The sequence below is a fragment of the Coffea eugenioides genome, chromosome 9 (genome assembly GCF_003713205.1).
Source record: "Coffea eugenioides isolate CCC68of chromosome 9, Ceug_1.0, whole genome shotgun sequence".
Taxonomy (NCBI): Eukaryota; Viridiplantae; Streptophyta; class Magnoliopsida; order Gentianales; family Rubiaceae; genus Coffea; species Coffea eugenioides.
In genome coordinates, this window is record NC_040043.1 from 21658181 (window position 1) to 21675048 (window position 16868).

The 16868-nt window shown below is 42.5% G+C and overlaps 2 protein-coding genes across 2 annotated transcripts; both read right to left on the reverse strand.

The window, feature by feature from the left end:
- Positions 1 to 573: 573 nt before the first annotated feature.
- Positions 574 to 1167, reverse strand: LOC113782359. The gene has a single exon (XM_027328252.1). The coding sequence runs from the start codon at positions 1165 to 1167 to the stop codon at positions 574 to 576; it is 594 nt and encodes a 197-aa protein (XP_027184053.1).
- Positions 1168 to 9885: 8718 nt separating this feature from the next.
- LOC113782360 lies at positions 9886 to 10479 on the reverse strand. The gene has a single exon (XM_027328253.1). It carries the CDS (start codon positions 10477 to 10479, stop codon positions 9886 to 9888), a length of 594 nt encoding a protein of 197 aa, XP_027184054.1.
- Between the last annotated feature and the right edge of the window lie 6389 nt (positions 10480 to 16868).

Sequence of the window (16868 nt, forward strand, 5' to 3'; positions counted from 1 at the left end):
TAACTTTTCAACTTTCAAATCAATTCCAAACATGAATGCAGGATCAACAAAAGAGTGAGTAGCACCGGGATCTATCAAAATTCTGGCTAACCGGTGAAAAACAGGAATCGTACCTTCTACCACCTCCGTTGGTTCAGGCACGGATTGTTGGTCCAGCGAATATACTCTAGCCGGAACCCTCGACCTTGCCCCTCCAGCATTGGTCGGTTTTGGGTTTGACCTGGCAGTCGATTGGGTGTCACTAATCATCGGGCAGTTGACTATCTGGTGTTCCGTACTTCCACATCTTAGGCACTTCCGAGCCTTTCTCCAACATTCATCCTTAGTATGGTTCGGTTTTCCACAATATCCGCATGTTACTCGGGGAGTAGAGGTCTGGCCTCCCTGCGGAATTCCTCTACCTTGTCCTCTACCAACTGGGCCTCCCCTTTGGGCACCTCCCCTCTGGGTACCTCCTCTCGGAGCGCCTCCCCTAGATGCGCTCGAAAACCGTCCACCTCCAGCCCCACGACCAGACTTGGCAGGTGGTGCATTTTGATCACTACGCACAGACCCTTGAACTCCACTAGATCCTCATTTTCGTTTGGCGTGGAAATTCTTCATGTGGGCCCTAGCAGTTTCTATCCTTTGGGCCTTTTCCAAGACCTCCGTAAACGTATTGATCTGAGCTGCCGCTAAGGCTTCCTGTAATTCCACATTTAGCCCTTGTATAAACCTCCGTACTTTCCTTGGCTCCGTAGCAATCAGCTCGGGAGCGAATTTAGACAATTTGGTAAACTGAGTCTCATACTCAGTTACACTCATCATTCCTTGACGAAGTTTAATGAAATCGTCCTCTCGTTTCTCTTGGACAATAGGAGGAAGATATTTCTCGTTAAAATCCCGCACAAAGTTTAGCCAAGTCCATACAGTTCCTTCTCTCTCCCATTTGGCCCTTACTACGTTCCACCAGGCCCTAGCTGGTCCCTCGAACTGAAATACAGCAAATTGAACCTGTCTCTCCTCCGTATAGTTCAGGGCAGTAAAAATATTTATCATGGCCTCAAGCCACTTCTCAGCCTCATACGGGTCTGGTCCTCCTAAGAATTTAGGTGGAGAGAATTTCTGGAATCTCTCCAAGGCTCTATCCTGCCCCAAATCAGGATAACTAGATAAGGTACGACTCATATATCGCGTTGCAACAAGATAACTAGAGACAAGTAAACACGTAAGAAACAAGCACTTTATTTACATAACAAACTGGTCATATATACAGGCCAACAGGTCACATAGTCATAGGCTATCACAGCCAAGGAACATAGAACAAAAGATATTTACATCCACCGTGACACGTTTAAAACAAAAACAAAAGAAGACGTGTCGTGCCACTATGTCCCTAACTATCCCACAAAAACTCCTCAAACCTCAATCCTAACAAGTGGTCTGGCTAGACGCCGACCCAACTGACTCCGAAGACGCACTCAACTCCTCCTCCGAGTCCTCCTCAGGATCCTCCTCAGAAGCATCGGGAACGGCAGGAGCCACAGGCGCTTGGCCATCTCCGGCCAAGTCCTGGAGCACATCGTCAACTAACGCCTCACACTTAGTCAGAATACGACCAGTCCGATCTCGTACATCTCCAACTACTCGCATCAGACATCCAGTCGCCATCTGAGCCTGCTCGCGGAAAGCATCGGTCCGCTGCTGCTCCTCCAGAACCGAGGCCTCCAACTCTCGGATCCGGACTCCCTGGTCTCGTAGTGTAGCTCGAAGACGATCTATCTCTGTATAGCACCTACGATTGGTGCTACCCAATCGCCTCCGCTCGTCGTCCACAGCGAGCACCACTCGGTCAGGATAGGAGTAGGTCTTCCAGCAATCGCAGCGCCGGAACTTGCGCGCTGGGGACCACCTCTGTACCGGCCCACCAGGAACCTCCTGGTAGGCATGGCCACGGTTCCAGAACCGCCGATTCTGGTTCCAGAACCGCCGGTTCTGGTTCTTCAAAGAGGTAGAACCAGAACCGCACCATATAAGATGGTTCTGGTTCTGGTTCCAGAACCGGCGGTTCTGGTTCTTCAAAGAGGTAGAACCAGAACCGCATAGTTCTGATTTCGATTCCTTATGGTTCCGGTTCCGGTTCCGGTTCCGTATGGTTGTTTCTTTCTTCCGTAGAGAGCCCCCGAGAGCAAAAATTGAAGAAGCTCCCTTTTTTTCTTCGAATACAAGCTTTTTCTTTGGAGCCCTTCTTTGCAATTTTTTCCTCTTGGATCCGTTGAGAGCTTGGTCAAAAGGTTGTGGTGGATCATGATGATCATCATGATGTCTCTACTTTTATTATTTTTTATATTAATTATTTTTAATTTTTTTAACGGTTCTGGAACCGGCGGTTCTGGTTCTGGTTCTATTTTTTAGAGAACCAGAACCGGAACCTTTATCCAAGGTTCTACTACGGTTCTGGTTCCACGGTTCTGGTTCCGGTTCTGGTCCGGTTCCAAACGGTCCGGTTCCGGTCCGATTCCCGGTTCCAAATGGAACCATGGCCATGCCTACCTCCTGGTATGTAATCACGCGTGAGACGGGCCCCTCCAGATAGGGCTCGCCAGTAGGAGCGTCCAATGGTATGTCAGTAGGTACGGGCTGGGACGGCCCCGCACCCCCGGTAGCGTCAGCATCCGCCATCACCTATGTTTGCAAATAACATTGCAAAAGTAAGTACGCATCACGAAGAAAACAAGGCTAAAGGCTAAACTCAAGGATAAAACCCTAGCCTATCATATCAAGCACTCAATCTACCTAGATCAATCATAACCTAGGCTCTGATACCACCTGTGACGACCCCACCTCCCCCTAAGGCGTACCAGAGGGTTCGGCGGACCGCCTGCCCAGCTCTCGCCAGGACTCACTCACTCGAATCACGTGCACACAACCATGAACCATAGATAACATTCACAATTCAAGCTTATAATTTACATTGATCGAATTCAGGGTACAAAGTCTCGATATCTTAAACTAGTTCAAAAGTATACAATCCAAGTACCAAAATGTTCCATTCTAGGAATAGCGCGAGTACAAAACCAAAATTCAAAACAAAGTCTAAAGTAACTAGACTACGCTAGCCTTTACACTTCTCACGCTTCTCTCGTACCCCTGTAAGGAAAACAAACTAATAGGGTGAGCCGAAGCCCAGTGAAGTTCCAAATATAAAATTGGCCAACAAAGCGAAGAATAACATAGTAATAGTGAAATAGCGAGCAAACAAGTCAAATCAAGGGAAAAGTACTTCAACTAGCCAAGTAATATCATGTTCGCATTCATATATAAGGATACAGTATTCACGTCTCGGTTCTATTCCAGCTTGATCAATTAGTAGTCGACACTCCGTCAACTTTCAAATAATAACAAATCCAAAATAAAACTTCACTACACGCCAATCCCCGTCCACCAATCAACCCCCCTTTTTTTTTTCGGGCCCGCACGCCACACGAAACACGGGTGGTAATACTCGAGTATACCGGATCGCCGAGGAGATAACAATCCACTCGACTTAACTAGTGACCCAGGGTTCGTTATCTAATCGACCAGGCCCTTGCCGGCTCGACTCGATTAACTAGCCTCAGGGTTTCTGGAATTCCAGGCAATATATATTTCAAGTACATGTAAAACAAGTCAAGTATATTCAAGTCAAGTCAAGTATATCCAATAGCAAGAACAAGTTATTTTAAGGCAAGTGCGGTAAAGTACACCCTTGCCCTATCATTCATTTTCACGTATTCATACAAGTCAAGTAGGGGGCACACGTAACAAGTACAATCGAATATTTGGAAGCACTCACCACAATGGTGCTCCTAGTTCTCGCGTCGAGGTGGTACTCCGGGTTTGGAGTCCAAATCTGCGAGAAAATTTCAGTTTGAGAACTTTGAAACACGAGTAGAATTCGAAACTTAAATGTTCCGTTCATTAAGAATCGACCAATTGAAATTCATTTGAAAGACACTCGTGAAAACTTGCTCGCTTTTCAAATCATAAGGTTTTGTAACATAGATGCTTGGAAATAATACTTGAGTTGAAAGTACAAGGAAATTCAAGTTTACATTGGCCATTAAGTCTTTTCCTCAAGGGTACAAGTTCGGCCAAGTCTTAACATATACACTCGAGACACATAGTAGCAAAGGTACTCGCTAGTTCAAGTGATAATCACTTAATCTTCACTCAAGTCGCTAATATAGTTTTCTAGTCCTCGAGTAAAAATTCGGGCAGCATGCCCTTTGTGTTTACCTAATTTTCCAGCCATTTAGGCTTCATTATTTTTCTCAAACACAACCCAACATCATACATATCAACAATTTATGTCAAGAGCCGTTCCATAGGCTCACAATATCATAATAATAAGATTCACATCAATAGCAAGTGCAGAAATTCCATGTAGCCAAAAGACAGATTTGACGTATAAAAGCGGAAATAACTTATCCGAGGCTACGCTTATCGGATTAAGGCGAAACCTATGCCCTTTCGAAGCTAAGATATAGAGCTACAATGTTAATGAAGGTCACTTAGTCCAGTTTCTAATGTAACTTGGTCAAATTCTCGAATTACTAAACCAGAAACCAATTCGTCGGCTATTTAAACGCAGAACACTGTAATGGTCATAACTCAGTGTACACAAGTCCGAATCAGGTGTTCTTAGAGGCATTTTGAAGCTACTTCAGAACACTACAACTTTAATGTTTTGGCCCAGAGCTAAATCAGAATGGATCCTGGTCAACAAACGCGATAAACTGGACTTAACTGAAGAAACGGACTGCTGGGAAATACTTAGAACATTAAGGGTATTTTGGACTTTTCACGTCCTACGTTGCTCCGATTGAGCTGAAATTTTGTAGGCACCTATAAAATGCCATTCCCTACAACTTTTATTCTTTGAACTAAGGCCAATTCGGCCTTTATCACATAGATACAAATTCGGACAGAATGTTGGGAAAATTTTCCAGATTTTGGAATTTTGAGTTTCTAGTGCAACTTTCCTTAATTTCTTGGTCTAATCACTACCACAACACCTTATAAAACTTCAATTGCAACATATAAGCATCTTACAACAATTTGGGCAGAATTTCCACAAGCCCTAGTTCATCAAATAAATTGGGGAAAACTTCTAAAACATGCTCATCATCCATGATCTCACCACAAGAGCAAGTTGCCAAGCTTAATTTAACAAAATTGAAAGTAAAACTTAGAGAGATAAGCTCTCTTACCTTGACTAGAAGTCACTACAAGTAGCCCAAGCTTTCTCTTCCAAAAATCACACCACAAGCCACTAGCTAATCACTCAAGGACAAGTTTAATCGGTTTACTTTGTTTGTTTTCTCACTAAGTTGTTGGATTTGATGATGAAATGGAATGTTTTCCTTTGGGTTTTCTCTCCTCTCTCTCTCGGCCAGCACCAGCAGAAATGAAGAAGAAATTGGCTAAGTGTTGGAGTTAAATGGATGGTAATGATCTTGGTTAAGAAGCCATGAGGTGGTGACAAGTGTCACCACCACCACCTCTTTTTTTTTTTTCTCTTTCTTTCTTGCCTTTCTTGGCCACTAATTTCGGTCAAGCTTGCTACAATTTAAGAAGATATTATGTACAAAAGTCAACAAACTTGTTGGGTAAGAAAAATGGTGGTCAAGTAGTGCGTTCAATCGGTAATGCGCGGGACCCGCCGGATCGCGCCGTTTTTCTTAAAAACTCACGTACTAGGGTTTTTACTTCCCATTCACTAACCTTATATCCTTGCCACTAGTCACATATTATTTCTCACTTAAAAGTCACTTTTAATCCCTAAATTAATTCTTACTCTGTACCGAAAATTCATCCGGCTAAAAATCGCGAAAACCCTAATTTCGCTCCAAACTTGAAACTGAAGCGTAAAACCCTATTTTCTAGGTTTATTTACACTTAGAGTGAAATATTTGGGTAGTGGCCTTTGATAAATACTAATTTTCAAATAAAAGGGTATTTTTGAGGAAAAATACAAGGAATTTGCGAGTCCTCACATTCTCTCCCCCTTAAAAGAATTTCGACCTCGAAATTCATACCTTTAGTCGTGAACAGGTCGGGGTATTTCTCTTGCATGTCTTTTTCTAGCTCCCAAGTTGCTTCTTCCACTTCATGATGCTTCCACAGAACCTTTACTAAAGGAATCTGCTTGGTTCTCAGGTCCTTCACCTTTCGATCCAATATTTGAATAGGTCGTTCTTCATAGGTTAGGGACTCGTCAAGTTCGACATCTTCAGGTGGCAAAATGTGAGTTGGATCCGGATGATATTTCTTAAGCAAAGAAACATGGAAAACGTCATGGATCCTAGACAAACTAGCTGGTAGCTCAAGTCGATAAGCCACTTTTCCTATTCGCTGAAGTACATTGAAAGGTCCTATATATCGTGGTTGCAACTTTTTCCCTTTTCCTGATCTGATCTTCCCTTTTAATGGTGTAATCCGAAGAAACACCTTGTCCCCCATTTCAAACTCCAAGTCTTTCCTTCTATGATCGGCATAGCTTTTCTGACGGCTTTGGGCTGTTTGAAGCCTCTGGCGAATCATTTTTACTTTCTCATACGCTTCCTCAACCCATGGTATTGTGGTCGGATCTATCACTTTTCTCTCTCCTACTTCCTCCCAATGGATTGGAGATCGACATCTTCGTCCATACAATGTTTCATACGGGGCCATTTGAATAGAGGAATGGTAACTATTGTTATACGCAAACTCAACCAAAGTTAAGTATTGGCTCCAACTTCCTCTAAAATCCACAATACAGGCTCTCAGTATATCCTCAAGAGTTTGGATGGTTCTCTCAGATTGTCCATCAGTTTGTGGATGATACGCTGTACTGTAACTCAATTTAGTCCCTAAAGCCTCTTGTAGTTTCTGCCAAAATCGAGATACAAATCTGGGGTCTCTATCCGATACGATATTCACTGGTACCCCATGTAATCTCACTACCTCATCCATATACAGTTTAGCAAGTTTCTCCAAAGGATATTTCATGTTCATTGGTAGAAAATGTGCAGTCTTAGTTAATCTATCAACTATTACCCAAATTGCATCATGCCCCTTTTGTGTTCGTGGCAATCCTGACACAAAATCCATCGTTATGTGCTCCCATTTCCATTCAGGGATCTCTAAAGGCTGTAACAAACCTAACGGCTTTTGATGTTCAGCTTTTACTTGTTGGCACGTAAGACATTTTTGCACAAACTGGGCAATTTCCGCCTTCATATTTTCCCACCAATACAGACTTCTAAGATCTCGGTACATCTTATTATTCCCTGGGTGTACTGTATACCTAGAGCAATGTGATTCCTCCAAAATCTCCTTTTTCAATTCCTCATCCCTAGGTACCACGACACGATTTCGAAACTTCAGGATTCCAGCAGGACTTAGATTGAAATTAGGTAACTCCCCTTTTTCCATCTTCCCTATCCACTTTTGTACCATTGGGTCCTTCACTTGACCCTCTTTGATTCGTTCCATCAATGCCGATTTCACCTCAATATTTCCAAAAATCACCCTCTTCGATTCTAAACGGGGTTTCCACTCACAGACATCTTCCAACAGGCTCCACTCTCTCACTAGGGAACTTGCTAGTTGAGCTTTCCGGCTTAAAGCATCTGCTACAACGTTGGCCTTTCCAGGATGGTAGTTAATTGTACAATCATAATCCTCTAAGAACTCTACCCACCGACGTTGTCTTAGGTTTAACTCCTTTTGAGAAAACAGATACTTAAGGCTCTTATGATCCGTATAAACCTCAAAAGTTACACCATAAAGATAATGTCGCCATTTCTTCAAAGCGAATACTACAGCTGCAAGCTCTAAATCATGGGTCGGATAATTCTGCTCATGAGGTTTTAATTTCCGAGATGCATAGGCAATCACATTCCTACTCTGCATCAACACACATCCTAGCCCTTCTTTCGAAACATCGGTATAAACCGTATAGCAATCACTTCCACTAGGCAAAGCTAAAACTGGAGCCACAGTTAATTGCTTCTTAAGCTCTTGGAAACTACTTTCACACTTAACATCCCAAATATACTTTCCCTGCTTCTTGGTCAAGTTAGTCAAGGGTCCTGCAATTCTCGAGAAATTCTTTATAAATCTGCGGTAGTACCCTGCTAAGCCTAGAAAACTTCGCACCTCTGTAGGATTTTCTGGCCGCTTCCACTTAGCCGGGTCTACAGCAAGGCCATCTTTCGAAATTATGTGACCTAGAAATGCCACACTTTCCAACCAAAATTCACACTTACTGAACTTAGCGAACAATTGGTGCTCTCTTAGGGTTTGTAGTACTATCCGCAAATGTTGTTCATGCTCCTCCCTTGACCTCGAATACACTAAGATATCATCAATGAACACCACTACAAACCTATCCAAGTAAGGTTTGAACACTCGATGCATCAAACCCATGAATGCCGCTGGGGCATTGGTTAAACCAAAAGGCATCACTGCGAACTCAAAATGCCCATATCGAGTATTAAATGCCGTTTTTGGCACATCCTCCTTTCTAATTCTCAACTGATAGTACCCTTGTCGCAGATCCAACTTAGAAAACACTACAGCCCCTTGTAACTGATCAAACAACTCATCGATGTGGGGCAAAGGATACTTATTCTTAATGGTTACTGCATTCAATCCTCGATAGTCAATGCACAACCTTAAACTCCCGTCTTTCTTCTTAACAAATAACACTGGAGCTCCCCACGGAGACTCGCTCTCATGAATAAATCCTCGTTCTAGCAAGTCCTGCAGTTGCACCTTCAACTCCTTAAGCTCAGCAGGTGCCATACGATAAGGAGTTTTAGAGATGGGAGTGGTTCCAGGTACTAAATCAACCTTAAATTCAATCTCCCTTTCGGGCGGCAAAGACTCCAACTCTTCCGGAAATACGTCCGGGTATTCACTGATTACTGGCATGTCTTCCACCTTAATCTTTTCTCCCGGAGTATTAATTAGAAAAGCTAGATAACCACGAGCCCCACGACTAAGCAATTTCCTAGCCCTTATACCGGAAATAAGCGCAGAAGAGGCTATCATACCCCTCACATCAAGCTTTAGAGTTGCCTCTCCCGGTATACAAAATTTGACTACTTTCATCTTACAATCTACCCGAGCATGGTAATGAGCTAGCCAATCCATACCTAGGATAACATCGTACCCCTTAATGGCTAGACTAATAAGATCCACTACCAATTTTCGTTCACCAACCCAAATATCACAATTCTTATACACCTCATTTGCCAGCAAGATTTGATTACCCGTAGGTGTTCTTACCTCTAAGTCATAAGGTAACTTTTCAACTTTCAAATCAATTCCAAACATGAATGCAGGATCAACAAAAGAGTGAGTAGCACCGGGATCTATCAAAATTCTGGCTAACCGGTGAAAAACAGGAATCGTACCTTCTACCACCTCCGTTGGTTCAGGCACGGATTGTTGGTCCAGCGAATATACTCTAGCCGGAACCCTCGACCTTGCCCCTCCAGCATTGGTCGGTTTTGGGTTTGACCTGGCAGTCGATTGGGTGTCACTAATCATCGGGCAGTTGACTATCTGGTGTTCCGTACTTCCACATCTTAGGCACTTCCGAGCCTTTCTCCAACATTCATCCTTAGTATGGTTCGGTTTTCCACAATATCCGCATGTTACTCGGGGAGTAGAGGTCTGGCCTCCCTGCGGAATTCCTCTACCTTGTCCTCTACCAACTGGGCCTCCCCTTTGGGCACCTCCCCTCTGGGTACCTCCTCTCGGAGCGCCTCCCCTAGATGCGCTCGAAAACCGTCCACCTCCAGCCCCACGACCAGACTTGGCAGGTGGTGCATTTTGATCACTACGCACAGACCCTTGAACTCCACTAGATCCTCATTTTCGTTTGGCGTGGAAATTCTTCATGTGGGCCCTAGCAGTTTCTATCCTTTGGGCCTTTTCCAAGACCTCCGTAAACGTATTGATCTGAGCTGCCGCTAAGGCTTCCTGTAATTCCACATTTAGCCCTTGTATAAACCTCCGTACTTTCCTTGGCTCCGTAGCAATCAGCTCGGGAGCGAATTTAGACAATTTGGTAAACTGAGTCTCATACTCAGTTACACTCATCATTCCTTGACGAAGTTTAATGAAATCGTCCTCTCGTTTCTCTTGGACAATAGGAGGAAGATATTTCTCGTTAAAATCCCGCACAAAGTTTAGCCAAGTCCATACAGTTCCTTCTCTCTCCCATTTGGCCCTTACTACGTTCCACCAGGCCCTAGCTGGTCCCTCGAACTGAAATACAGCAAATTGAACCTGTCTCTCCTCCGTATAGTTCAGGGCAGTAAAAATATTTATCATGGCCTCAAGCCACTTCTCAGCCTCATACGGGTCTGGTCCTCCTAAGAATTTAGGTGGAGAGAATTTCTGGAATCTCTCCAAGGCTCTATCCTGCCACAAATCAGGATAACTAGATAAGGTACGACTCATATATCGCGTTGCAACAAGATAACTAGAGACAAGTAAACACGTAAGAAACAAGCACTTTATTTACATAACAAACTGGTCATATATACAGGCCAACAGGTCACATAGTCATAGGCTATCACAGCCAAGGAACATAGAACAAAAGATATTTACATCCACCGTGACACGTTTAAAACAAAAACAAAAGAAGACGTGTCGTGCCACTATGTCCCTAACTATCCCACAAAAACTCCTCAAACCTCAATCCTAACAAGTGGTCTGGCTAGACGCCGACCCAACTGACTCCGAAGACGCACTCAACTCCTCCTCCGAGTCCTCCTCAGGATCCTCCTCAGAAGCATCGGGAACGGCAGGAGCCACAGGCGCTTGGCCATCTCCGGCCAAGTCCTGGAGCACATCGTCAACTAACGCCTCACACTTAGTCAGAATACGACCAGTCCGATCTCGTACATCTCCAACTACTCGCATCAGACATCCAGTCGCCATCTGAGCCTGCTCGCGGAAAGCATCGGTCCGCTGCTGCTCCTCCAGAACCGAGGCCTCCAACTCTCGGATCCGGACTCCCTGGTCTCGTAGTGTAGCTCGAAGACGATCTATCTCTGTATAGCACCTACGATTGGTGCTACCCAATCGCCTCCGCTCGTCGTCCACAGCGAGCACCACTCGGTCAGGATAGGAGTAGGTCTTCCAGCAATCGCAGCGCCGGAACTTGCGCGCTGGGGACCACCTCTGTACCGGCCCACCAGGAACCTCCTGGTAGGCATGGCCACGGTTCCAGAACCGCCGATTCTGGTTCCAGAACCGCCGGTTCTGGTTCTTCAAAGAGGTAGAACCAGAACCGCACCATATAAGATGGTTCTGGTTCTGGTTCCAGAACCGGCGGTTCTGGTTCTTCAAAGAGGTAGAACCAGAACCGCATAGTTCTGATTTCGATTCCTTATGGTTCCGGTTCCGGTTCCGGTTCCGTATGGTTGTTTCTTTCTTCCGTAGAGAGCCCCCGAGAGCAAAAATTGAAGAAGCTCCCTTTTTTTCTTCGAATACAAGCTTTTTCTTTGGAGCCCTTCTTTGCAATTTTTTCCTCTTGGATCCGTTGAGAGCTTGGTCAAAAGGTTGTGGTGGATCATGATGATCATCATGATGTCTCTACTTTTATTATTTTTTATATTAATTATTTTTAATTTTTTTAACGGTTCTGGAACCGGCGGTTCTGGTTCTGGTTCTATTTTTTAGAGAACCAGAACCGGAACCTTTATCCAAGGTTCTACTACGGTTCTGGTTCCACGGTTCTGGTTCCGGTTCTGGTCCGGTTCCAAACGGTCCGGTTCCGGTCCGATTCCCGGTTCCAAATGGAACCATGGCCATGCCTACCTCCTGGTATGTAATCACGCGTGAGACGGGCCCCTCCAGATAGGGCTCGCCAGTAGGAGCGTCCAATGGTATGTCAGTAGGTACGGGCTGGGACGGCCCCGCACCCCCGGTAGCGTCAGCATCCGCCATCACCTATGTTTGCAAATAACATTGCAAAAGTAAGTACGCATCACGAAGAAAACAAGGCTAAAGGCTAAACTCAAGGATAAAACCCTAGCCTATCATATCAAGCACTCAATCTACCTAGATCAATCATAACCTAGGCTCTGATACCACCTGTGACGACCCCACCTCCCCCTAAGGCGTACCAGAGGGTTCGGCGGACCGCCTGCCCAGCTCTCGCCAGGACTCACTCACTCGAATCACGTGCACACAACCATGAACCATAGATAACATTCACAATTCAAGCTTATAATTTACATTGATCGAATTCAGGGTACAAAGTCTCGATATCTTAAACTAGTTCAAAAGTATACAATCCAAGTACCAAAATGTTCCATTCTAGGAATAGCGCGAGTACAAAACCAAAATTCAAAACAAAGTCTAAAGTAACTAGACTACGCTAGCCTTTACACTTCTCACGCTTCTCTCGTACCCCTGTAAGGAAAACAAACTAATAGGGTGAGCCGAAGGCCAGTGAAGTTCCAAATATAAAATTGGCCAACAAAGCGAAGAATAACATAGTAATAGTGAAATAGCGAGCAAACAAGTCAAATCAAGGGAAAAGTACTTCAACTAGCCAAGTAATATCATGTTCGCATTCATATATAAGGATACAGTATTCACGTCTCGGTTCTATTCCAGCTTGATCAATTAGTAGTCGACACTCCGTCAACTTTCAAATAATAACAAATCCAAAATAAAACTTCACTACACGCCAATCCCCGTCCACCAATCAACCCCCCTTTTTTTTTTCGGGCCCGCACGCCACACGAAACACGGGTGGTAATACTCGAGTATACCGGATCGCCGAGGAGATAACAATCCACTCGACTTAACTAGTGACCCAGGGTTCGTTATCTAATCGACCAGGCCCTTGCCGGCTCGACTCGATTAACTAGCCTCAGGGTTTCTGGAATTCCAGGCAATATATATTTCAAGTACATGTAAAACAAGTCAAGTATATTCAAGTCAAGTCAAGTATATCCAATAGCAAGAACAAGTTATTTTAAGGCAAGTGCGGTAAAGTACACCCTTGCCCTATCATTCATTTTCACGTATTCATACAAGTCAAGTAGGGGGCACACGTAACAAGTACAATCGAATATTTGGAAGCACTCACCACAATGGTGCTCCTAGTTCTCGCGTCGAGGTGGTACTCCGGGTTTGGAGTCCAAATCTGCGAGAAAATTTCAGTTTGAGAACTTTGAAACACGAGTAGAATTCGAAACTTAAATGTTCCGTTCATTAAGAATCGACCAATTGAAATTCATTTGAAAGACACTCGTGAAAACTTGCTCGCTTTTCAAATCATAAGGTTTTGTAACATAGATGCTTGGAAATAATACTTGAGTTGAAAGTACAAGGAAATTCAAGTTTACATTGGCCATTAAGTCTTTTCCTCAAGGGTACAAGTTCGGCCAAGTCTTAACATATACACTCGAGACACATAGTAGCAAAGGTACTCGCTAGTTCAAGTGATAATCACTTAATCTTCACTCAAGTCGCTAATATAGTTTTCTAGTCCTCGAGTAAAAATTCGGGCAGCATGCCCTTTGTGTTTACCTAATTTTCCAGCCATTTAGGCTTCATTATTTTTCTCAAACACAACCCAACATCATACATATCAACAATTTATGTCAAGAGCCGTTCCATAGGCTCACAATATCATAATAATAAGATTCACATCAATAGCAAGTGCAGAAATTCCATGTAGCCAAAAGACAGATTTGACGTATAAAAGCGGAAATAACTTATCCGAGGCTACGCTTATCGGATTAAGGCGAAACCTATGCCCTTTCGAAGCTAAGATATAGAGCTACAATGTTAATGAAGGTCACTTAGTCCAGTTTCTAATGTAACTTGGTCAAATTCTCGAATTACTAAACCAGAAACCAATTCGTCGGCTATTTAAACGCAGAACACTGTAATGGTCATAACTCAGTGTACACAAGTCCGAATCAGGTGTTCTTAGAGGCATTTTGAAGCTACTTCAGAACACTACAACTTTAATGTTTTGGCCCAGAGCTAAATCAGAATGGATCCTGGTCAACAAACGCGATAAACTGGACTTAACTGAAGAAACGGACTGCTGGGAAATACTTAGAACATTAAGGGTATTTTGGACTTTTCACGTCCTACGTTGCTCCGATTGAGCTGAAATTTTGTAGGCACCTATAAAATGCCATTCCCTACAACTTTTATTCTTTGAACTAAGGCCAATTCGGCCTTTATCACATAGATACAAATTCGGACAGAATGTTGGGAAAATTTTCCAGATTTTGGAATTTTGAGTTTCTAGTGCAACTTTCCTTAATTTCTTGGTCTAATCACTACCACAACACCTTATAAAACTTCAATTGCAACATATAAGCATCTTACAACAATTTGGGCAGAATTTCCACAAGCCCTAGTTCATCAAATAAATTGGGGAAAACTTCTAAAACATGCTCATCATCCATGATCTCACCACAAGAGCAAGTTGCCAAGCTTAATTTAACAAAATTGAAAGTAAAACTTAGAGAGATAAGCTCTCTTACCTTGACTAGAAGTCACTACAAGTAGCCCAAGCTTTCTCTTCCAAAAATCACACCACAAGCCACTAGCTAATCACTCAAGGACAAGTTTAATCGGTTTACTTTGTTTGTTTTCTCACTAAGTTGTTGGATTTGATGATGAAATGGAATGTTTTCCTTTGGGTTTTCTCTCCTCTCTCTCTCGGCCAGAACCAGCAGAAATGAAGAAGAAATTGGCTAAGTGTTGGAGTTAAATGGATGGTAATGATCTTGGTTAAGAAGCCATGAGGTGGTGACAAGTGTCACCACCACCACCTCTTTTTTTTTTTCTCTTTCTTTCTTGCCTTTCTTGGCCACTAATTTCGGTCAAGCTTGCTACAATTTAAGAAGATATTATGTACAAAAGTCAACAAACTTGTTGGGTAAGAAAAATGGTGGTCAAGTAGTGCGTTCAATCGGTAATGCGCGGGACCCGCCGGATCGCGCCGTTTTTCTTAAAAACTCACGTACTAGGGTTTTTACTTCCCATTCACTAACCTTATATCCTTGCCACTAGTCACATATTATTTCTCACTTAAAAGTCACTTTTAATCCCCAAATTAATTCTTACTCTGTACCGAAAATTCATCCGGCTAAAAATCGCGAAAACCCTAATTTCGCTCCAAACTTGAAACCGAAGCGTAAAACCCTATTTTCTAGGTTTATTTACACTTAGAGTGAAATATTTGGGTAGTGGCCTTTGATAAATACTAATTTTCAAATAAAAGGGTATTTTTGAGGAAAAATACAAGGAATTTGCGAGTCCTCACACGCGAGGTTGAGTATATATATATTTTTTTTATTTTTGTTTTTATTTAATAATAAAATTACGTATATTATTTTTATTTTTTTATTTTTTATTTTCATAGTAAAATTACGTATATATCCTTAATATTTTATTATTTATTAAGAAAAAAATATTATTTTATTTATTTTTTAAAAAATAAAATAATTATTTTTTATTTTTTTCGAGCTCGAACTCGGCTCGACTTGATTTGAGTCGAGCTCGAGCTTGAAAATTGCCGGCTCGTCAAGCTCGAGCTCGAGTTCGAGCTTGGTAAAATTCAGTCAAGGCTCGGCTTGATTAGTTCAAAACTCGACTCGACTCGGCTCGTTTGCAGCCCTAGTTCCAAGCACTAGAGTCGAGCACAAAATAAGGCTTTGGACCTGTACGCATTTGGTTGATTGGATGGCAACATTTAACTGGGCTGAGTATGTCAGCACCAATACGTTGGCGGTTGCATCTTCATTCTGCTGGTAAGATTAGGTACTTGTAGTCATGATTGAAGTCTGCTTTAATGGTTAGATAAGGCAACGATAAATCACTTTTGCGTGTATATAAACTACTGTCTGCATTTCCATGTTCTCTTGAAGTTAGTGTGACGGATTGATTATATTATGCTGAAATGAATGCATCTATAATGAGGCAAGCCAGGTCAAGTTTATTTGTAATTGAATTAATGGGTCTATTGTATTGCAAATTCATTATCTTGACCGAGTGCAAATACTAAAGCATAAAGTGCCAAGAACTATACCAAGAGCAAAGGCATGGACAGATGCTCTGATCTCTGAAAGGGATGCATTAGAGATTAAGAATTTTGGGGTTTATGGAAAAGGAAAGCTGATAACATGTTATTTATTGTTTACCTCATATCATATAAAAAGTAGGTGTATGTATTACGTGGCTTGCATATTGAAATGGCTGGTTTAATTTGATGTTAAAGGTTGGACCACATGATCCGGTAGAGAATGAATATGGTGCGTGGCATACTGAACTACCCCCTGATTTGGTAGGGATGATGATGGACAGCGAGCATGCTGATATCGGTGTAAGTGGGCCTGTTCCATGATTAACGAAATTTATGTAAACATTGACGTAATTACTGCATATTATTGTCAAGATTATGAGTTAAAGTAACGTACACGCTTGTAAAACATACAGCTACATGTTAATATATGAAACCAATTCCAATATTACATTGAACAAATAAGTTATCTTCAATTGCAATCACTTGCGTGTAAAACATAAATGTAGTGATCTTTTGGATAATCATGTTATAAATATATGAAAATTATAGGTTCGCTTTGACCATTTTATTGCATGTGATAGAACTTGCAGTTAATGTGTTATGCCGATAGTACAAATTTTAAATTAGGAACTTTCACTTAGATGTAGTACTATTGTTTAATTCAGTATTGTATTCTATTCTTGAGAGCATGTGGCTGATTTATGGATTGGTAATGTTGTCAGTTCAAAAACGAACTGCAGGCTGAGCTAAATGAGTTGTATAACATTGCTATTAGTAGCCA